Raw genomic sequence first — 24607 nt, forward strand, 5'->3', positions numbered from 1 at the left:
CGTGTATTGTGTGTGTACATCTGGGCGTTTTTATTTGTTTTACTAGCTGGGCGTTGTGAATAGAAGTGTATGATGCTGACGAATCAGCATCATCCACTTCTCTTCGTTAACACCCAGCTTCTGGCAGTGCACAGACACAGCGTGTTCTCCAGAGATCATGCTGTGACGTCACTTCCTGCCCCAGGTCCTGCATCGTGTCGGACGAGCGAGGACACATCGGCACCAGGCGACAGAGGCTACATCGACTTACCTGCAAACGCCAATGCTGCTGCAGAATCAACTGTAGCCTCTGTCGCCTGGTGCCGATGTGTCCTCGCTCGTCCGACACGATGCAGGACCTGGGGCAGGAAGTGACGTCACAGCGTGATCTCTGGAGAACACGCTGTGTGTCTGTGCACTGCCAGAAGCTGGGTGGTAATGAAGAGAAGTGGATGATGCCGATTCGTCAGCATCATACACTTCCATTCACAACGCCCAGCTAGTAAAACAAATAAAAACGCCCAGATGTACACACACAATACACGCCCACTTGTACTTAACATTAAACACGCCCAGTTGTACTTAAGAAAGGCTCATTTGCATAAATATAAAAATGCTCATAACTTGGCCAAAAATGTTCGTTTTTGAAAAAAACAAAACACGTTACTGTAATCTACATTGCAGCGCCTATCTGCTGCAATAGGAGATAGGGGTTGCAAAATCTGGTGACAGAGCCTCTAAGTGAAAGCCTGGCGTTCGCTTGAACTTCAGTCACACTTGAAAAAAAAAAAAATTACGTTTTAAATGATGGTAGGAAATTAATGGAAACAATAAGCAGCAAGCCAGGTGAACAAACACCAGTCAAAACTGAACATATTTCAGTCAAGCAGAAACAATTAGGCTGAGTTCACACGTTGCGGATTTCACGCAGATTTCCAGCGCAGATTTTGCACTTTGCAATGCAAAGGGGTGAGATCTGCGTCAAACCTGCAACAAAATCTGCGACAAATCCGCAACGTGTGAACTCAGCCTTAGTGTCCAAAAGTAAATACACAAAGCAGAACAAATAAAAAGTAATTTATTGTATAGCAGAATTCTGGATCAAATATTCTTTTTAATTCTTCCTCAATTTTAACCTTTCCTGGATCTTACCTGAGACTTAGTTTTTGAAGACAGCCCAATACATTCTCCCTGGTAACGGAATCCTTATCCTCTCCTTTCAGGGTTTCCTCTAGTGAGCGCAGTAAGTGAGGATTCTGGCTTAGATAAACACGGCCTATGATAGAGAGGAAACAGCATAAAGCCCTAATCTATAACCAAACATTTGTTTGCTACATCCAGGAATGTTATTAGGAGAGGCTGACATTTTTTATGTAAGCGTACCAAAACTCAATGTAAGACATCAGATTTATTCATGTACATTTACTTCTTTATTAGCCTTTAAACTGAATGTGTCGTGAATTAAACTTTCTTTTAGTAAGTCACTTATTTTTATTGTATTTTTTTTTCCTGTTTTTTTCTGGTGTGTTTTTTTTTCTTCCACAAGGTGGGAAGTATTAAAAATTAAATAATAGTTGGACATGTTTTCCTCTGTTGGCCACCAGAGGGAGCACTTCGCAGAATTACAGCAAGGTGAAAATCAGGCAAAGCAACTTGACTTACAGCTGCTGTAAATGTGGGAGGGAGACTCACCCCCCTCCCTATTTTTGGCTACAAGCCAGGAAAATGTGTCTTCAAATTGTCAAGCATTGTCAGGCTCCATTTCTTAAGTAATTCTCCAATAGTAGCTTTAGGCAGCTTTAGGACACACCAAAAGGCTGAGAATGATTAAAGTCAAGAGGGAAGACCCTGTGGTGAATTGCTTCAGTGGACAGGTTTAGACAGAGTGCATTTGACGCTTTTTTTTGTGGATTTTGGACGGCGCAAAAAGCGTAACAAAAATACTTCCTTAAAGAGGCTCTGTCACCAGATTTTGCAACCCCTATCTGCTATTGCAGCAGATAGGCGCTGCAATGTAGATTACAGTAACGTTTTTATTTTTAAAAAACGAGCATTTTTGGCCAAGTTATGACCATTTTTGTAATTATGCAAATGAGGCTTGCAAAAGTCCAAGTGGGTGTGTTTAAAAGTACAAGTCCAAGTGGGTGTGTATTATGTGCGTACATCGGGGCGTTTTTAATACTTTTACTAGCTGGGCGCTCTGATGAGAAGTAACATCCTCTTCTCTTCAGAACGCCCAGCTTGTGACAGTGCAGATCTGTGACGTCACTCACAGGTCCTGCATCGTGACGGCCACATCGGCACCAGAGGCTACAGCTGATTCTGCAGCAGCATCAGCGTTTGCAGGTAAGTCGATCTTACCTGCAAACGCTGTTGCTGCTGCAGAATCAACTGTAGCCTCTGCTGCCGATGTGGCCGTCACGATGCAGGACCTGTGAGTGACGTCACAGATCTGCACTGTCACAAGCTGGGCGTTCTGAAGAGAAGAGGATGTTACTTCTCTTCACAGCGCCCAGCTAGTAAAAGTATTAAAAACGCCCCGATGTACGCACCTAATACACGCCCACTTGGACTTGTACTTTTAAACACACCCACTTGGACTTTTGCAAGCCTCATTTGCATAATTACAAAAATGGTCATAACTTGGCCAAAAATGCTCGTTTTTTAAAAATAAAAACGTTACTGTAATCTACATTGCAGCGCCTATCTGCTGCAATAGCAGATAGGGGTTGCAAAATCTGGTGACAGAGCCTCTTTAAGCTTCCCATTTACATGAGAAAGCGTGCAGTTAGTACATACTATGCACTTTTTTCCGCAAGCATTTCCAAAAACATGTTGTGTAAAGGGAGAAGCATCGAGTCAACTCTTTGGCATGTAAAAGGGGCCAAATGTTCCCATAGTCTATGGGAGTCCTACTTACGAGCCAAAAAAGACACGAGGATTTTTTTTTCTCAAAAAACACTTGATTAAAATGGGTTGTCCACTACCAGACAACTGATGACCTATCCACAGGATAGGTCATCACTATATCATCGGTGCAGGTCCAACACCTGAACCTTGCAGCGATTAGCTGTTCTGATGGCCTGTGGGCACCGGATTTTATGGCACATTATGCAATGTACAGAGCCAGAAGCAGTTGGCTCTGTACATTGAATAGCGGCCGTGCTGCCGAACTGCAGCTCTGCTTCTATTCACTTGAATAGGAGCAGAGCTGCAGTTCAGCAGATCGGCCACTATTCCTTGACTGGAGCAATCTGCTTCTGGCATAAACGTCCGGTGCCCGGAGGCAGCCGGAGTGGCTTAATGGTGCACGGTCCGGGTGTCGGACCCCCACAGATCATGTACTAATGACCTATCTGGTGGATAGGTCATCAGTTGTCCGATAGTGGTATTTACATAAATGGGAAAGCGAGCCATTCGTACATACAACACGCTTTTTTTACACGAGCATTTTAAAGAAACGCGGTGTAAAAAAGCAGCGTTGGTTCAATTCTTTGGTGCGTAAAATGCACTAAATATTCCCATTGGGAGGCCTAATTACACACCAAAAAACTTGCAAAAAGCACGCACAAAACGCTTCAAAAACTCATGTATTTCTATTGCGGCACCGGGGAGAAGACAGAAGTCTGCTGTAGGTGAGTATAAGTATTTTTATTTTTCATAATACAATTTTTTTCTTCTTTTGCAGGTTCTGCTGGACCGATTGGACTACGTCCTAGATTCAGTGGACTACTGTGATGATCTATGTTTTTGTTTTTTTAAATGTGGGTTGTGTGGGGGAGTTTTTATTTCAATAACAATTTTTATCTTGTGTCTGTTTTTTGAATACTTTATTAGCGCCCTAGTAATGGACGTCATTAAACAGACAACTGCCATTACTAAGACGGGGCTCAGTGTTTGCCAGTAAAAAGGCTGAGCAGCAACCCCCCCCCCCCCCCCCCATTATTAACCCGCTACCCACTGCCACCATGGGTACCAGGAAGAGCCAGGTACAATCCAGTACCCAACCATCTGGAGTGATGGTCAGGCACTGGGGCGGCTGTAGGCTGGTATTATGAGGCTGGGAAGGCAAAAAACGTGGCCCTTCCCACCCTGGTAATGCTATACTATGGCTGCTTTATTGCATCTGGCTGGTTATAAAAAATGGGGGGGACCCCACATAGTTTTTATCAATTATTAAACCTTAATTTGTTCGTTTTTGCCCCTCATAATATGCCCAGTTGTTAGTGTGTCAAACTAATTTATATATTCACCTACTATTTGAACAGAAGTATTGAGACACCTCCAAAATACACCTACAGGAGCTTTTATGAAATCCCATTCGCAATCCATAGGCATTAATATGGAGTTGGTCCCCCTTTGTCGCTAAAAAACATCTTCCTCTCTTCTGGGAAGGCTTTCTACAAGATGTTGTAGTGTTTCTGTAGGTATTTTTGCCCATTCATCCAGAAGAGCATTTGTGAGGTCAGACAAGAGGACCTGGATCCAAATCTCCTTTCTAGTTCATCTCAAATGTGTTCGATGGGATTGATGTCAGGGCTCTGTGTGAGCCAGTCAAGTTCTTCCACACCAAACTCACCCAACCATGCCTTTATACACCTTACTTTGTGTACTGGGGCACATTCATGCTTGCACAGAAAAGAGACTTCCCCAAACTGTGCCCACAAAGTCGGTTGAATACATTTGTCCAAAATGTCTTGGTATGCTGAAGCATTAAGATTTCCCTTCACTGGAACTAATGAACCTAAACCAACCCCTAAAAAACAAACTCATAACATTATCCCTCCTCCAACAAACTTTACAGTTGGCACAATGCAGTCAGGCAGGTAACATTCTCCTGGTATTCACCAAACCCAGGAATCATCCATCCGACTGCCAGATCGAGAAGTGTGATTAGTCACTCCACAGAACACGTTTCCACTGCTCCAGAGTCCAGCGGCGGAGTGATATACACCACTCCATCCAATGCTTGGCATTGTGCTTGGAGATGGAAGGCTAGCATGCAGCTGCTCGGCCATTGAAACCCTTGCCATGAAGCTCCCGGCGCACAGTTTTTGTGCGGATGTTAATACCAGTGGAGGTTTGGAACCCTGCAGTTATTGAGTCAGCAGAGCGTTGGTGACTTTTATGCACTATGCACTTCCGCACTATGTGACCCTGCTCTGTAACTATATGTGGTTGCTGAGGTTCCTAAACACTTCCACTTTGCAATAATATCACTCACAGTTGATTGTGGAACATCTAGGAGGGAAGAAATTCCATGAACTGACTTGCTACAACGGTGGCATCCTATTACAGTATCACGCTGGAATTCAGTGAGCTCTTTAGAACAACCCATTCTTTCACAAATGTTTATAAAGGCAGACTGCATGGCTAAATAATTGATTTTATACACCAATGGCAGTGAGACTGAGTGAAACACCTGAATACAATGATTAAGAGGTATGTCCCAATACATTTGTGCATATAGTGTATTTCCAAATGGTAAGAACTACCATCTGCTTGTGACCTATTATACAATTTATAAATATAGGTTGCACTGTAAAGGGTATTTCCAGGTGATTCCATGACCATGCCGCATTGTACTAGATCAAATGATTGTTAGCAATTCTCATTTTTTCTGTTGACTTACCATCGGCTAACGATGCAAAAGCATTAATGAGGCGAGACGTGTACTGCCTGACTACTTCATTCTTGGAGTGGAGAAGCTGGAGAACATTTCTCTTCAAAAGGAAAAAAATAAGAAGGTCTTCATATACTGTACATACGATAAAACATTCAAAAACAACATTTTCCTAGATTTCTTAGTCAGCTGTGCTTTCTATTGTACTGGCAGCACATATGATCATGAAAATTCGCTTTGGCGAACAACTTGGCTGCCATGTGTACATGACGATAAATAGTTAAAAAGACACAGACGCTAACTTAATGAATATTTCTTAATCTATCTTGAATATAAACTGAACACTACACAAAAGTGAACTCTGTACTAGTTAAAGGCTATGGACAACTTTGCAGACATTTATTGTATTCTACTGTAAGACTTAATTCACATATTCGTTCAGGCTCTATTCTGACGTTCCGTCTGAGGTTTCCGGCAGATTAGAGCGCTGACTGACACAAACGGGAACCATAGGTTTCCGTTTCCATCACCATTGATTTCAATGCGGACAGATCCGGTGCCAATGGTTTCCGTTTGTCTCAGTTGTGCAAGGGTTCCGTCGTTTTGATGGAATCAATAGCATAGTCGACAAATTGTGGAACATTTTTAATTATAACCAATTGTAAATAGGTTTTATTTAATAGAATACTTATAATGCAAGAAAAAAATATATATGTCTGCAAAGGTATCCATAACCTTAAAAGGGAAATTTGGCAAAAACAGTCCTCCTCTGGGTCTTGCTTACTTGTCGCATTGTATGTGTGACTGCGCCAGCCAATTGCTGGCCGCAGCAGTAACATGTCATCCACACTGTCTTCACGCTACCCACCTGGACCGGTGTGCACAGGTGAGGGGAGAGCAGCATAGAATTTAAAAGGGGAGTATATTGCAGTATATGATGTTCATACATAATGGGGAATAGATCAAAAAGGTTTACACTAGTTTTGTACCGAAAAAAAGATGCAAATTTTGGCACACACCATAGATGCGCTAAAAATTTAACCTTATTACTTCTCACGCCACTTACCTAAAGTGGCGAGAAAAGGAGACTGGTTTAGCCAAAAGGGCGGAGCTTGTGCCAAAACGATAGATTTACTTTAATTTATGCCATAAAATGGCATAAGATATAGCGCAAATAAATTACCTGCTCATAGCAAGCATTAGATTTGCATTTCTGTTGCATGGACAGCCAAAGATGCACCAAATTTATTAAGAGGTGTGTAAGTCTTAATAAATTTAGCGCATTTTCCGCTGACCGAAATTAGTTTAAAGAGAACTTGTCACTAGAGTTTAAGGCGCTAAACCACCACCATGTCGTTATACTGTTGGGGGGAATATCATCTTAAACATATCCTTCTTAAAACGGTCCATTTTAGCATTTTGTCTAAATGATGTAATTATACAGTGTGCGCTGTATGTAAATTACCAGAGAAGAGTCCTGGAGAGCCCAGGTGTTCTGACAAAAACAAATAGCAATGGAAGCTGCAGGTGTGCTCACCCAATAGGTTGTCCTGGGATCTGTAGTTCCTCAGGTGTTCTGCCCTCGGCTTCATCTGAGCACTGAGCATGTGCATGATGCCGTTGGAATCTCAAAACTTTTCTTGGGTAATTTACATACAGTGCACACTGTAATATAACTTCTTTTTAGACAAAATGCCAACATAGGCAGTTTTAAAAGGGGCATGTTTAGGGTAGTATAATGACATGCTGGTGGTTTAGTGCCCTAAAATTTAGTGACAGGTTCCTTTTGAAGACTGCCGGTTGAAACACCAGTCTTAATATATTCTCCCCAGTTAGTTGAACAGTTAATTTTCCTCTTGAGAAGCTTTAAAATCTGTTTACATGGTACGCTATTGTTCATTTCAATGTTAAAAGTATTAGTCAAGCCTCATGCACATGGAAGAGCCATGTGTTGTATGAAGGCTCTCGGAGTCCCTTGCGCCAAAGCTTCTAGGGGAGAACAGCTGGAATAGCTCCATAATACATCATCTGATGGAACAAGCCATAATTTTTTTTCTGTGGATTCATACGTAATCCATATAAAGTTAGAGGCATATAGGAGGTACAGTAAGGTCCCATGAACTTTTATGGGCGTCCTATTACAACTCGAAGGTCGTACAGATCTTTGATATGACCATGTGCATTGGCCATAGGTTGAAGATACAACTATTGGAAACCAATATCCAGAGCATCTCATAGTTAGAACTGGAAAATGATTACCTGCTCATTTTGGTAGAAGTCTAGTAGATCATTTGTGATGTATGCCTGAAGAACCGTATCTCTCTGCTCTCCGGGCTGAGAACGAGTGAAGCGCTAAAAATATAAATAATTGCAAAAATAGACTTTAGGCTAGGACTCCAATGCGACACAATATCACCCATGAGATGTGGTATAGTAATGATTTTACAGCGACACGCTGGCATCGCCATGGAGCCTCAGCCTAAAAGTTATGAACAAAACAGACAAACAGTAATTCAATAAAAGGCTATTGGTTTTATGCCACTTCTCTATAGTAAAGTTCCCTAAAATATACTGTACATTAATCGCTTTAAAATTTACATGTGGACATTTCCTCTTCCGAGTTACAATATAAGGAATCTTAAATCCCTCAGTAGAGACATCGTCAAAGAGGATGCTCTGTGGGTTATTTAAAAGGCTCTAGACTAGAAAGGCACCAGGCCTTCAAGGCTAAATACTATTAAAAAAAAAAACTACCAACAAACTGTGCCCTCACATGTTAAAATACTTTAACGATCTTAAAGGGGTTTCCTGCTTTGCAGAATACATACTTTTTAGAAGGCCCCCTTGACAATGAGCAAATCCCTAACTTACTGGGAGCTACTCCCAGCGATCAGGTGGACTCTGTGGGGAAACCTGGAGGTAAAAGTTCACTTTCCCTGTAGCGCCACCACAAGGGAAATTAAACATTACACAGTGCCTATTCATATCAATGGGTTGTCAGCGTAATAAAGGATTAGTCTATAGATTCTACAGACTCTTCATAATTGCTCTCCACTCTGGCCAGGGGATGAGGATCCTGAACAATGGACTCCCATCTGTTAACTCAGAATTCCCTAATAGGGTATATAAAAATGGGTTTTCTAGACTGGTCAACCCCCTTTAAAAAGCGGTTTTATCCTCCTGAATTTTTATCGGTCTTAGATATGGACTTCCTTACCCTTCAAACCTACGTGTCCTTTCCCGATTTAAATATTATTGTCTTATTTTAAGGAGGAGTATGCGATTCAAATATGCCCTTCAATGTAACCCATCCATGATGACTCCGCTGTTTAACCCCTTCCCGACATTTGACGTATCCATACGCCAAAGTCGGCTAGGGAAAGTATGGAACGGGTTCACGGAGTGAACCCGCTCCACACAATGCCGCTGCCGTCTGTTTGTTACAGCCGACACTTTCAGAGTAACTAGCGGCATTGCGCTTGAGCGCGATCCTGCTAGTTTAACTCGTTAAATGCTGCGGTCAATAGCGACTGCAACATTTAAGTCGTTAGAAAGAGGGGGGCGACCCCCTCTAACAGCTCATCGCGCCCCCCCCCCCCCCCCGCAATGCAATCGCGTGGGGGCGATGGTTGCTATGGCTGCCTGGGGGCCTAGTGAAGGCCCCCAGGTCCGCCATCTTTGTGCACCTTAATAGATGTCGGTCAGAATCACGATATACTGTAATACATTAGTATTGCAGTAGATCGTGCAAGCGATCTAACGATCGCTGGTTGAGGTCCCCTAGGGGGACTAGTAGAAAAAGTAAAAAGGAGTTTTTTTTTGTTTTTTTATAATGTAAAAAAATAAAATATTTAAATTAAAAAAAAGTAAAAAAAAAAAATACCTTTTCCCATTTTCCCCCTAGAGCATAGTACAAAAAAAATAAAAAAAACATACATAATTGGTATCACCACGTCCGTAAAAGTCTGAACTATTACAATATATCATTACTTAACCCGCACGGTGAACGCCGTAAAAAAAAAAATTTAAACGCCAGAATCTCTATTTTTGGTCACCTAATCTCCCACAAAAAAAATGAAATAAAAAAAAAAGTGATCAAACCGTCACATTTACACCAAAATGGTATCATTAAAAACTACAGCTTATCCTGCAAAATATAAGCCCTCATACCACTTAAATCGACGGAAAAATAAAAAACGTTATGGCTCTCTGAATTTGGCGACACAAAATTAAATTTTCTTTTTTACACTTCGGTTTTTACTTGTAAAAGTAGTAAAATATAGAAAAAACTATATATATTTGGTATCGCCATAATGGTATTGACCCGCAGAATAAAGTTAACATGTTGTTTTAATTGCACAGGGAATTCCGTAAAAACGGCGCGAAAATAAAAAAACATGGAGGAATCGCTGTTTTTTTCATTTTCTACCCCACAAATACATTTTTCCAGTTTCCTAATACATTATATGGCAAAATAAATGGTACTACGAAAAACTACAACTCGTCCCGCAAAAAACAAGCCCCCATAGTACTATATCGACGGAAAAATAAAGACGTTATGGCTTTTGGAAGGTGGAGAGGGAAAAATGAAAATCTGAAAAAGGGCTGCGGTTGGAAGGGGTTAATAGTCCTGCATTTCCCTCAGCAATGAACCCTATTAGCTTTAGTTGGTCGCGTTCCCACAAACTGCTGATGCTTTAGGATGTCATCATTTATGGGAAACTGATGACATTATCCTATTTTAACATTACCTACATCCTCATAGTTCCTTTGAAAACACATTTTGCCCTTTTTTATTGCTACCTACCTCCCAGATTTCTAAACTGGAGCTTGCATCTGTGAATTCATTGTGTTTGTATAGGGCCACTTTTCCTGGCTCCCTCTCTTTTACATGCATCGTACACAATCGGTTTACTCCAGATACTAAATTACCTTTTATGACCCAATTGAAATCAGATTTGAATTTGGACATCTCTGCAGATGTATGGGGTAAAAACTGTACATTCTTAAAGTGTAGCGAAGCGTTTGACGAACTTCTGACATGTCATATTGACATGTCAGAAGTTTGGATTAGTGGGGGTCCGAGCACTGAGACCCTCACCAATCTCTAGAACGAAGCAGCTGAAGTGCTCGTGTGAGTGCTCAGCTGCTTAATGTGTTTGGCTATTTCCGGAAATAAATGTATCGGAGTACGGAGTCAATAGAAAGTCTATGAGCCTGTACTCCGATACATCAGCTTTCCGGAAAAAGCTGAACAGAGAACAGACACTAAGCAGCTGAGCTCTCATACGAGCACTTCAGCTGCTTCGTTCTAACGATTGGTGGGGGTCTCTGTGCTCGGACCCCCACCAATCCAAACTTCTGACATGTCACTATGACATGTCAGAAGTTTGTCGAACGTTTAGCTACACTTGAAGCAAAGGAGACTGGCAGGTTACCCTGATGGAGACATCTCTAAAAAATACTCCATTGTATCTACATGATTCCCAACAGATTAGATACAGTTATCAGATCCCTTATTTTCTGAGTTGTCAGGAGAGGGATTCACATCTTCATATATATTAAACTTGCTGCATAGTATGACAATTTTGGTTAGCTGCTCTTATATTAGATGGCTCTCTCTTTAATACACGAATAAACTTGCCTGTTGGGAGAAAAGCCACCAGAGTTTTCGAATAGTAACTTTTAGGCTGTGTTCACACTGAGTTTTTTTTGTAGGAGGAAAATTCCTCCGGCAAAAACTGCTCCAGACGGTTTTTGCACAGTGGTTTGACAAAAACTCGTCAAAACGCTCGTCGAGGTTTTTTTTTCCTCTTTCTGACGGATTGAAATGGGGTTTTGGAGGCGGAAAACGGCTAAAGAAGGGTCATGACGCTTCTTTTTACCGCGACGCCTTTTTTTAAATCACGGTAAAAAAACTCGTCCAACTCCCATTGAAATCAATGGGAGGCATTTTCGCGTAAAAAAACTCAGTGTGAACAGGGCCTTAGTAGCTTCAATTTCTTATGATGACATCTCATCAGAGGCGTAACTACCGCCGTAGCAGCTGCTCCGGGGCCCCCGGCATGAGGGGGCCCGTGTCGCCCGCCGGCTATGGCTGCTACAGCGGGACACCACTGAACACTACGGCAGAGCAGGGAGGTATCTCCCCGCTCTGCCATTAAACAAAAGACATGTATCCCCTATCCACAGGATAAGGGATACATGTGTGATCGCTGGCAGCGATAGGGAGAACGGGGGACTGAAAGTCCCCTGAAGTTCTCCATCACAAACCTCGGACTTCCAAGGTCTGTGTCGGCAGCTCCGTAGAAATGAATGGAGCGCCGGTTGCGCTTGTGCGCATGTGTGACCAGCGCTCCTTTTATTTTTAGTGAGCTGCGCAGACGCCAGAGTCAGAGGTTAGTTATGGAGAACTTGGGGGACTTTCAGTCCCCCGTTCTCCCTATCGCTGCCAGCGATCACACATGTATCCCCTATCCTGTGGATAGGGGATACATGTCTTTTGTCGGACACGCTGTAGGGCGATTTTTTTTGGAAGGGGGGGCTGTATGGCGTTCCCTACAAGGGGAGGGGCTCTGTATGCCATACAGCCCCCCTGTAGATAACGCCATACAGCCCCCCTGTAGATAACGCCATACAGCCCCCCCTATAAATAACGCCATACAGCCCCCCTGTAGATAACACCATACAGTCCCCCCTGTAGATAACGCCATACAGTCCCCCCTGTAGATAACGCCATACAGACCCACTTGTAGATATCTACAGAGGGTGCTGTATGGTGTTATCTACAAGTGGGTCTGTATGGCGTTATCTACAGGGGGGGGGGCTCTATGGCGTTATCTACAGGGGGGGCTGTATGGCGTTATCTACAGGGGGGGCTGTATGGCGTTATCTACAGGGGGGGCTGTATGGCGTTATCTACAGGGGGGGCTGTATGGCGTTATCTACAGGGGGGCTGTATGGCGTTATCTACAGGGGGACTGTATGGCGTTATCTACAGGGGGACTGTATGGCGTTATCTACAGGGGGACTGTATGGCGTTATCTACAGGGGGACTGTATGGCGTTATCTACAGGGGGACTGTATGGCGTTATCTACAGGGGGACTGTATGGCGTTATCTACAGGGGGACTGTATGGCGTTATCTACAGGGGGACTGTATGGAGTTATCTACAGGGGGACTGTATGGCGTTATCTACAGGGGGACTGTATGGCGTTATCTACATGGGGACTGTATGGCGTTATCTACATGGGGACTGTATGGCGTTATCTACAGGGGGACTGTATGGCGTTATCTACAGGGGGACTGTATGGCGTTATCTACATGGGGACTGTATGGCGTTATCTACAGGGGGACTGTATGGCGTTATCTACAGGGGGACTGTATGGCGTTATCTACAGGGGGACTGTATGGCGTTATCTACAGGGGGACTGTATGGCGTTATCTACAGGGGGGCTGTATGGCGTTATCTACAGGGGGACTGTATGGCGTTATCTACAGGGGGGCTGTATGGCGTTATCTACAGGGGGGGCTGTAAAAAAGGCACTATATTCAAGGGGGGGGTTGTGTGACACCCAGGGGAGGGGGGGCCACAGTAAAAAGTTTGCTATGGGGCCCAGTCTTTCCTAGTTACGCCCCTGCATCTCATATTCACATTGTCTCCATTTTTATGCAATCTTCTCTCTCGAATGGATACTTAAACATGGAAAGCGTAACGTGATTTGTGTGGATACGGTGTTGTTCTTGAGAAGACTTGGCAACCTTGAATTATGTATTTGGGGGCCCACAACTTAAACCTATTAAAGTTTAACTCAAGGTTTGATGTAAACCCCTCTTGTTATGTGCTGTTGGGTCGACTATTTTTATTTCTATAATTGCAACCTTAATGATGAGCTTATAGTGGTTTGTTTTCTATTAGAACTGTAATAGAATTTTACATAACCCATCAGCTTTACCCCGTGTGGTGTGTTTATGATGCCTTTCGTTACTTGCATTCTTGTGCTATATTTCAATACATTTTGTTGAAATAAAAACATTTACCAAAAGAACGGTTATTGATTGGTGGAGTATAAATTTAAATCTTAATATACCGGAAATACTGCTACTTTGGTAGGTCTAATGGACTCCCTTACAAAAAAAAAAAAAGGTGAAATCTCAATTTTAGCATGTAGGTTTTATGCAGACCACTAAAGCTACATACCCATCGTAAAGCTTGCAAAATCAATGTTTTCAATCGATCACTGCCATACACCAAGTCTTTCTTCAGCTTGTCATAGTCTAGAGAGGGCAACAAGGGCACCTCTTGAGGCTTCCTATAAAACATAGCAGTGCGTGAGGAGACATTCGATTAATGCAGAATAGCCTAAACATGATACGAGCTGCAATGACTCAATTTATGCATTTATTTTTGTATCTATTCAATGTTAAATCGATACAGATTTAAAATTCACAGCTTGACTGATGAAGATTTCACGCTGAAAAACTGTGGATTAGCTCCAGTGAATTACAAATGGGACAAATCTGCAACAAAAATCAGATGCAAAATTCTGCCGCTGACTTTATATGCCTATAGGCAAATCCATGCCTTGTGAACATGGCCTTAGAACAGGATCCAGCCTTCCACATTCTAGATTATGAATCCAGTAATATATGTAAATGTACCTTCTGACACATATACCTATGACTCTCAATGTATTATTTAATTGGTGCCATACAGACAATCACCTGCGTGAAGACAACTCTCTGCCCTTTCAGCGGATGTTGGAGAGAAGGATTAGGACATTCAGAACTATTGCATAAGATGATCAATATTTTTCCACCCAAAGCGGTCATGCCTGTAGAACATTTTCGCAAGGCTATGACAATATTTGTTATTTAACATTTCTTTCTATGCCGATCAGTCACCAGGCACAATAATGCGTTATAGGTAAAAGTATGAGATAGTGCGAGGGTGTGTATAGGTTTGTGTGATAATCAAACGGTTAGCTGTAGCCTGTGGCCTTTTCACTCCTGTTATCTCACACGGCTGATTTCATAAAAGTAAATGCCATAGTCATTACAGCACAGAACGTACATGGGAGGAATTGATGCTCTCAGCATAGACGAAGCCTGAAAAAAAAAAGGAAGGAATGAACAAAAGGAGATCTTAATGTAACGTCTTACAAAAAAAAAAAAAAAAACAGTAGAAATAGGTCATGGTGATTGATATTAGTTCAGATCAAAATGGTTAGGAAGTAATAGATGGGATGGGCAGGCACGGTACAATGGCCAACCATATAAGTAATGCGCTCACCATGCAGTTCTGATTAGAAGTCATTACCATGCAGTTATTAAATACGTAACGATTGTGAGTTCAAATTTAAACAGTAACATCCAAAAGAAATAAAAACTTTGCACCTCGGAGTAGTATTAAAAGCTCCATAACTGGTAAGACATTTTTTTTCCCCTAGAAGTTGGTCTATTAGTGATGTTGTAGATGTATTCTGCTTGAATAAATACTGTGCTTCTGAACAAATACAAGGAGTCAAGAATATTTTTGGATTAGTCTATTTAAGTCAATGACAATACTTATTGCCAGGCCACAACAAATATGGTCCCGGCTACTGGAATGGTCTTCCTAGCTTATAACGTCAATTCTGGGCTTAAATAGTGACAATGCTGGTTCATCTGCAATATAATTATGTATCCTTAGTCTTTACCATTATTGGGATTTATTACATAAATATTTGGCACTTACATTACTACTTACATATCATTGTATCGCAATTACTTAGCTACATAGTTGATAAGGTTGAAAGAAAAAAAAAAGACACCGGTCCATCAAGTCCAACCTATAATCCTACCGTGTTAATCCAGAAGATGACAAAACCACCATGAGGTTGATGCCAATTGCCTCATTAGGGTAAAAATTCCTCCGGGACTCCAAATATGGAAATCAGAAAAAAATGCCTGGATCAACGACCCATCTCCAGAATCTAGTCCTCATAACCTGTAATATTAGGTCTATCTAGAAGGGCATCAAGGCCCTTCTTAAACATGTTCAAATAATCAACCATCACAACATCCTGTGGCAGAGAGTTCCATAGTCTCACTGCTCTCACAGTAAAGAATCCCTGTCTGAAACAGTCTGACGATGGTGAAACCTTTTCTCCTCTAGACATAGAGGATGCCCCCTTCTCCATGTTACAGGCCTAGGTGTAAAAAGATCATTAGAAAGTAGGGTAGGGCAATTAAAATTAAAGAAAATAAACCAAAATTCAGCGCAGATAAATCGAAGTCATCTTGCATATTTTGGTTTCTTTTTTTTTCTCGCTTTGAACTTTATCTGCGTCCTCAGGACACAGACGCAGTTGAACCCTATAATAGAGCATGGAGCCGTCAGTTCCCTGATCTACTATTCAGTGTGTAACGCTGGGAGGTCATGGTTCAGAGCAGACCAGTGCGATGACATCACTGCCTCACACCGGTCTGCCCTCAGCCGGGAGCGGCTTATCACGCATAATTTTACAGTCCGCTGGACTTCTGCCATACACCACTGTTTCAGGCATCCTATTGGTGGTTAGTGTTCACAATGCCCGCCCTATTTACTTCCTGTTTAGCCTCAATGCCCGCGTGCTACGTCGAGCTGACAGTGCCCGCCCCAATTGTATATACATAGATGATGTGGTTATATACAAGGTTGATGGGGTAATATACAGGGATGATGAATATAACAGGGATCCTTGAATATAACCCCCATTATCCCTGTACATAGCAGCTATCATTCCTGTATATAGCCCCCATCAATCCTGTAAACAGGGATGATGGGGTTATACACCGGGATGATAGCGGTCTAGCATATACAGGGATGATGGGGGGTTATATACATTGATCATGGCTGGTACATACAGGGATGATGGCTGACTGGTATATAGAGGAAAAATGGGGTCTATATATACACACACACATAGGAATGATGGGGGTTATATACAGGAATGATGGGGGTAATATACAGGGAACCCCATCATCCCCGTATGTACCAGCTCGCCATCATCCTGGAATATAACCCCATTCATTCCTGTATATATAACCCCTATGATTCCTGTATATAACCAGTTCGCCATCCCGGTGATGGGGGATACATACAGGAATGATGGCTGCTATACAATGCATTCAGAAAGCCTTCAGACCCTTTCAATTTTAATTAATTGAAAAGGAAAAACTAAAATATTGCATTGACATAAGTATTCAGACCCTATACCTGGTACTTCGTTGAATCACCTTTGGCAGCAATAACCGCCTCCAGTCTTCTTGGGTATGATGCCACAAGGTTTGCACACATGGATTTGGAGATTTTCTGCCATTCTTCTCTGCAGAAAATCTGCAGGTTGGATGAGGACCGTCAGTGGACAGCCATTTTCAGGTCTCTCCAGAGATGTTCAATTGGGTTCAAGTCTGGCCTCTGGCTGGGCCACTCAGGGACATTCACAGAGTTGTCCCTAAGCCACTCCTGTGTGGTCTTGGCTGTGTGCTTAGGGTCATGATCTTGTTGACCTTCTGGAAGTTTCACCCAACTGCACACAAGATCCTTGGAGCTCAGCCAGAGTGACCATTGGGTTCTTGGTCCCCTCTCTTACCAAGGCCCTTAATCCCTGATTACTTCGTTTGGTGGGGCAACCAGCTCTAGAAAGAGTCCTGGTTGTTCCAAACTTCTTCCATGTAGGAATTATGGAGACCACTGTGCTCTTGGGAACTTTCAGTGTGGCAGAAAAAAAGGTTTTGTACCCTTTTTCAGACCTGTGCCTCCACACAATCCTGTCTCTGAGCTCCAGAGGCAGTGGTTTCCTCCTCATGAATGGATTTTTGCTCTGATATGCATGGTCAGCTGTGAGACCTTATATAGACAGGGGTGTTTCTTTCCAAATCATGTCCAATCAAATTAAATTGACCACAGGTGGACGCCAATCAAGGTGTAGAAACATTTCAAAGATGATCTAGAGAAAAGGGAGGCCCCCAGAGCTAAATTTAGAGTGTCAAGTTTTTCATTTTTAATTTATTAGCAAAAATTTCTAAAATTCTGTTTTCACTTTGCCATTATGGGGGTATACAGGGATAATGGGGGTAATACACAGAGAACCCCCATCATCCATGTATGTCACCCTTATCAACCCTGCATATAACCCCCATGATTCGTGTATATACCATTAGGGTGGGCACGGTCTGCTCTCCATGGCGCAAGGGCATTGAAGCTAAACAAGAAATCCAGTGGAATCTGAAAATATGTGTGCTGAGCCGTACAGCCCAAAAGGAGAAGAGGGATCTCCTCCACCCAGCAATGAAAAAATAAGGTTAGGGGAGAATATTATTATTAGGCACTATTGGGGCATTATAGTGTGTGGAGGCAGTTATAGGGGCATTATACTGTGTGGGGGCAGCTGTGAGGGCATTATACTGTGTGAGGGGCAGCTGTGAGGGAATTATACTGTGTGAGGGGGCAGTGTCAGGCGGTATATTATATACAACAGTATACAGCAGGTTTGTCAGAACTGTTTTTTGAAAGTTTAGTTACCCTTTAATTATCAGAAATAAGGTCCTGTATCACGGTACTTAATTCCTGCAGAACACGGGGGTGTATACCATCTGGACCCGGTGATTTGTCTATTTTAGTGTTTTTTAGGCGGCGCTGCAGTTATTGCGGGGTTATGCATGTGACATTTAATGGAGAATTGACTTTATCCCTAATCATGTCGTCTGACATTGGATTTTCATGCGTAAATACAGTAGAGAAAAAGGAGTTTAATAGATTGGACTTTTCCTCATCCTCCTCCACCATTACACCCAGATTAATTTTGAGAGGGCCAACACATTCAGTTCTCAGTTTCTTATTATTCATATATTTGAAAAATATTTTTGGGTTATTTCTACTTTCTTTGGAAACGAGTTTCTCTATTTATCTATCTTTCCTGCTTTTTTTTTTTTTACACAACGTATTTTTGTCTTTATGATTATTAAATGCCTGTCAATACCACCCTGCTTCAATAATTTGAACGCTTTCTTTTTATCATTTATTCCCCCCCATAGGGTTTTATTTAACCACATCGGTTTCAACCAGTTTCTAGATGGTTTATTCCCATAAGGTATATATTTTTCACACTACCTATTTAAGATGCTTTTCAAAATGGCCCATTTCGTTTGTGTGTTTTTATTTTTGAGGACATTGTCTGAGTTTATGCCCTTAAAAGGTGTTTTCTGAGTTATTTCAAGAATTGGCCAGGGTAGGAGGGATGCAAAGAAAAAAAATAAAAATAAATAAAATTGCTCAACTCAGATTCCCGCCGTTGCAGCGCCGCCGTTTCCGGTCCTCCCCGCCGCTTTGTATTGACATTGGCTGCAGCGATCATGTCGGTATACAAGCACCTCATCGCTGCAGCCATCTCTGGTTATAGGGCACAGGATTGCAGAGACCAGTGCTTGGCTGCAGCGATCACTTGGGTATGCGGGTATCTGAACCTTATTTCCACCCATAGAGACTCCAACATGAACATTTACCTCATAGACAACATCACGCAGGATGAGTTTTAGGCAGGATTTTACATATAAGCAAACTCCTCCCCTTTTCTTATTAGTACGATCATTTGTAAACAGTCTGTAACTGGACCGCCGCCGTTCCTCACCTCGCGACGGCCGCAGACCTCTGGCATCCTGCCAGCGTCTCCCTCCTCGGAGACGCCAGCACACACGTCCGTCCTGCTCTGCATCCTAGGGTGCACGCGCTCGTTCCCGGCCTTAAAGGACTAGAGCGTGCATGTGAAATCTTCCCTGACCTATCCCCAGATCACCCTGGACTATAAAAAGCCCTTCCACTCCTTGCCTGAGCATTGTGGTTGTCTACCCATGTTCGTACTGCAAACGGTCCCTTAGTTGTTTCTTGCTTCCAGTGTCTGGACACTTGCAGGTACTCTTTTGCTAAAGACTTTGCATAGACAAGGTATAAACTGCTGTTTGGCCAGCTGCCACTCCGCTATGGCGGGGCGGCCTAGTCGGTCCACATACCCCAGGATCGTGACAGTAACCCTGCATATTAACAGTCATAGCCATCATCCAGCCATGTCTCACTTATCCCCACTATATTACAATTCTCCTCCAGTATTATGAACTCTAATTTCTCAATCTCATTATTGAGGCATCTGGAATTAGTATACGTGCACTTTATAGGTTTATCCATACCACTTTTCTTTTTATTCCTATTAACTGTTCTAATCCTTTCCTCTATTCCACCCCATGTTCATTTCTTAGCCCCAGCTCACTAGCTACGCTGTAATCCCCTTCTATACAGTAAGTGCCCTTCCCCCGTTCCCTAGTTTAAACACTCCTCCAACCTAGCCATCTTTTCTCCCAACACAGCTGCACCCTCAAAGTTTAGGTGCAGCCCATCCTTACCGTTGAGTCTGTAGCCAACAGAGAAGTCAGCCCAGTTCTCCAAGAACCCATACCCCTCCTTCCTACATCAATTCTTTAGCCACTTATACACCTTCCTAATCTCTCACAGTCTCCCTATAGGCAGTATTTCTGATATTACATTTGAGGTCCTTGCCCGGAGCTTGTTACCCAAGTCGCTTAAATCATGTTTTAGGACCTTACACATACCTCTCACTTTGTCATTTGTGCCAATGTGCACCAGCCGCTCAAAATAATCTGTCAACCAGATCCGCAATATGCTGAACCCAAGCACCCGGAAGACAGCAAACTGTTAGGCCAATTTGTCGCAAAGACCGATCTGTTCCCCTAACAATAGAGTCTCCCACTACCAGGATCGGTTTAGACTTTCCTATGGTTCGATTCCCCTCCTTACTGGAGCAGACGTTCCCCTGTCTAGCTGCAGCAGTGCTACACCTGAACGGACGTTCCCCTCATTCGCCATTTTAGCAAACTTATTGGAGTGTTCTAGATCACAACTAGTCTCCCTGACCCTCTTTCCTCTGCCTCGCCTTCTAACAGTTACCCAGCCAGCTGCCTCATCAGCCTGAACCTCCATGCTACCATCCTCTTCCACATCTGCCCCATCCTCTCCATGTTGTCAATTGCTCACAGTGTTGAAAGTTGCTCACTTAGATCCAGCATCTGGGCTTCCAAATAAACAATTCCCACACACCCTGTACAGCAGTATGGTCCCTCAAACGGCTGTTCAAGGAGAGCATACAATTGGCAGCAATGGAGTGCATGGTCTCTAATGGGGATCTAAAATCAATATACTTCACAGAAAATATTAGTTGTACAAAAAAAAAAATTACACTAAAACACCCCAAACAACAATTTTTTCAAAAGTGACTTAATCTAAAGTCACTGAATCCTAAGTCAAACTTAAGGCACAGCACACTTGAAACCAATGCACAATCCCAAGCTCCCACAGTCGCTCAGCTGCTTGTATTATAGTTTTTTGCCACTTAGCTGACCCTTCCAGTAAAGTCTCTGGCTGCAAAACTTGTTGGACAGGAAATTTAATGGCTGGAGTTACATATTATATTAAAATTTAATACGTGAAGAAAAACCAATCTGCATCATTAGGTGCGCATGCGAAGGGATATAATATAAGGCAGTTGGCTCAGAATTAAACTACTATTAAATAATACACATCAATGGAAATGTACTATTACTATGTCTACATAGAATATTTGTATAAACATCACACACGGACGTCAGAACCGCACAATTTGACACCTCTCGTCTGTCACAGAACACTTTTGCAGGCATTTTCTTCTCCAGTGTCACAATTAAATGTTTGACATATAGTGCTCCTTCTTTTTTTAGACACGGTTTCTTCAGCAACTGCAGTGTGTATTATACAGTACTGTGCCCAGTGGCGTAACTACCGCCGTAGCAGCAGTAGCGGCTGCTACGGGGCCCGCGGCATGAGGGGGCCCGTGTCGCCCGCCGGCACGGGCCCCCACCATGGCCGGAGGCTCCGCTAGCAGCCGCTATGGCTGCTACAGCGGGACGCCACTGAACACTACGGCAGAGCAGGGAGGTATCTCCCCGCTCTGCCATTAACTGGTTCCCGACCGCTGGCTGTTATTTTTACGGCCAGCGGTCAGGGTCCTTAAAACCCGAGCCATAGACTTTCTACGGCTCGGGTTTTAACTTGCTGCCCGCGCGATCGGGCAGCTGAATGTCGGGTCTCCGGCTGTCAGTGACTGCCGGGGACCCTGAGGAGAGGATAGAAGCAGCTTTCGCTGCTTCTGTCTTCTCCGATGTCTTCTTACACATCGCTCAATGAACGCTGTGTATAGGAATAGAGACAGCAGCAGCGGCGCTGTCTCTATTCCTCCCGGTGATCATGTGACTGGTCACATGATCGCCGGGTGCCCTTAGTGGCAGACTGCTGCTGGGTCTAACAAGACCCAGCACAGCCCTATTAGTGACAATCGTCACTATGAGAGGGCTGATTTCCCCTGTAACTGGGGCTGCTGTGCAGCTCCAGTTACAGTGGAAAAACATGGTGTAAAAGAAAGAAAATATATAAAGTTCCCCAAAGGTCTTCTTTGACCTTTGGGGGACAGACCATAGTAATAAAAAAATAATAAAGTAAAGTGCAAAAAAAATTTAAATAATAAATACACATAAAATACCCACCCCAAAAAAAACGTTCCCCCCGCCAATCATTGTTGTAACGCTAGCGCTGACCCAATTACCCTAATATAGACATGTAATATATAAAAATTTACGGTAGACAATGCCGATCACAAATAAAAGGTCTATTTTAGGGTAAAACTATGTTATTACCAAAAAAAAAAATAGCTGAAATGTAAAAAAGCTTATTTTTTTACTATTATTTTCAAACTTTATGAATAAAAATTCTAAAATAGCAAAAAAGGTGTGTATAAAAACGATAAAAAATGAAACCTGCATTGTCTACGGAAAAAACGTCGCAAAAATCACGTCGTTAGCCCAACAAATAAAAAAGTTAGAGCCATTTAACTAACACGTGCTAAAAATGGCTAAACGGTGTCTGGTCCTGAAGGCGCAAAATAGAGCAAAAGACATGTACCCCCCCCCCCCTCTCCACAGGACATGTATCCCCTCTCCACAGGTTATCCACAGGACATGTATCCCCCTCTCCACAGGACATATATCCCCCTCTCCACAGGACATGTATCCCCTCTCCACAGGACATGTATCCCCTCTCCACAGGACATGTATCCCCCTCTCCACAGGACATGTATCCCCCTCTCCACAGGACATGTATCCCCTCTCCACAGGACATGTATCCCCTCTCCACAGGACATGTATCCCCTCTCCACAGGATATCCACAGGACATGTATCCCCTCTCCACAGGATCTCCACAGGACAGGGGATACATGTGTGATCGCTGGCAGGGATAGGGAGAACGGGGGACTGAAAGTCCCCTGAAGTTCTCCATCACAAACCTCAGACTTCCGGGGTCTGTGTCGGCAGCTCCGTAGAAATGAATGGAGCGCCGGTCGTGCTTGTGCGCATGCGTGACCAGCGCTCCTTTCATTTTTATTGAGCTGCGCAGACGCCGGAAGTCAGAGGTTTGTCATGGAGAAGTTCAGGAGACTTTCAGTCCCCCGTTCTCCCTATCGCTGCCAGCGATCACACATGTATCCCCTATCCTGTGGAGAGGGGATACATGTATTTTGTAGGACACACTGTAGGTCGCATTTTTTTGGGAGGGGGGACGCTGTATGGCGCTCCCTACAGGGGGGGGGAACGCTGTATGGCGTTCCCTACAGGGGGGGGTGGCTGTATGGCGTTTCCTACAGGGAGGGAGCTGTATGGGGTTCCCTAAAGGGGGGGGCTGTATGGCGTTCTCTACAGGGGGGGCTGTATGGCGTTCCCTACAGGGGGGGGCTGTATGGCGTTCTCTACAGGGGGGGGGCTGTATGGCGTTCTCTACAGGGGGGGCTGTATGCCGTTCTCTGCAGGGGGGGCTGTATGCCGTTCTCTGCAGGGGGGCTGTATGGCGTTATCTACAGGGGGGCTGTATGGCATTATCTACAGGGGGGCTGTATGGCGTTCTCTACAGGGGGATGTATGGCGCTATCTACAGAGGGGGGGCTGTATGGCGTTATCTACAGGGGGGGTGTAAAAAAGCCACTATCTACAAGGGGGGGGGGTTGTGTGACACCCAGGGGAGGGGGGGGGCCCAGTCAAAAGTTTGCTATGGGGCCCAGTCTTTCCTAGTTACGCCCCTGACTGTGCCCCAGTTGCTGCAGACCATAAAAATACAGCTGCTGCAGACCTTGAAAAGGAGGAGGGAGTTACAATTCATTAATAAATGTCGGACAAAGAAGTTCTGCAGCAGCAGTGGTGTGTATTATAGGGAACAGTGCACCCCTACTATAAATTATTAAGAACATTAGAGTTCCTTGAGCATATCAATGCAATCAGCCTGAGGCCATGTCATTTTATATGGTTGTGGAACTCCTCAGTGAAGGCTAATGTTCTTATAATTAAAAAAGATCATAAAAAAAAAATATATAATACAGCGTTCAATGTCCCATATTAAGGATATCGAGTATGGAGTTTTGTATAAAGTCATTTTCTGACTCTAGTAAGATGCTGTAACAATCATGTTACATGGGCTGAACTAATGGATTTTATTTGATTTTTGTCATTTAAAACTATGGCCAAAATTGTACATTTAACCAGTTGCTGACCCATAAGGTTTATTTTCCATATATGTCCAACTACTGCATTTTTCTTTAAAATTGACCCACTTTGTGCTACAGTAGAGGCCCGAAATACACGTTTGAAGAGATTCCTGGGTAATGGGCTGGCCATTTGGTACATCCATATCTAGGCTAGCCTCAGTGAGGTACATAAAAAAAAATATATATATATATTTTTTTTTTATATATATATACCGTACTTGCTTTATTGTGCAATTCATACCCTTAAAACCATGCTCAATACAGTCACGCCTGCTTTAGACAACTGTAAATAGCAGTAGTGTCTTATCGCTAACAGTTCTTATATGATTTATAGCACACAATTTATGACGCACA

At 43.2% G+C, this 24607-nt stretch overlaps 1 protein-coding gene across 3 annotated transcripts in view; it reads right to left on the bottom strand.

Moving 5' to 3' along the window:
* The window catches only part of ARMC9 (armadillo repeat containing 9), a 190469-nt gene that overhangs the window by 67655 nt on the left and 98207 nt on the right, over window positions 1–24607 (bottom strand). For all 3 annotated transcript variants that reach the window (XM_075861839.1, XM_075861838.1, XM_075861840.1), the window contains 5 exons: window positions 14676–14710; window positions 13803–13914; window positions 7862–7954; window positions 5612–5702; window positions 1132–1255 (listed from right to left, as the gene is read on the bottom strand). In XM_075861839.1, the coding sequence (XP_075717954.1) occupies window positions 1132–1255; window positions 5612–5702; window positions 7862–7954; window positions 13803–13914; window positions 14676–14710 (455 nt within the window). The remainder of the gene's footprint in view (window positions 1–1131; window positions 1256–5611; window positions 5703–7861; window positions 7955–13802; window positions 13915–14675; window positions 14711–24607) is intronic.

This window comes from Rhinoderma darwinii, chromosome 4, assembly GCF_050947455.1.
Source record: "Rhinoderma darwinii isolate aRhiDar2 chromosome 4, aRhiDar2.hap1, whole genome shotgun sequence".
NCBI lineage: Eukaryota > Metazoa > Chordata > Amphibia > Anura > Rhinodermatidae > Rhinoderma > Rhinoderma darwinii.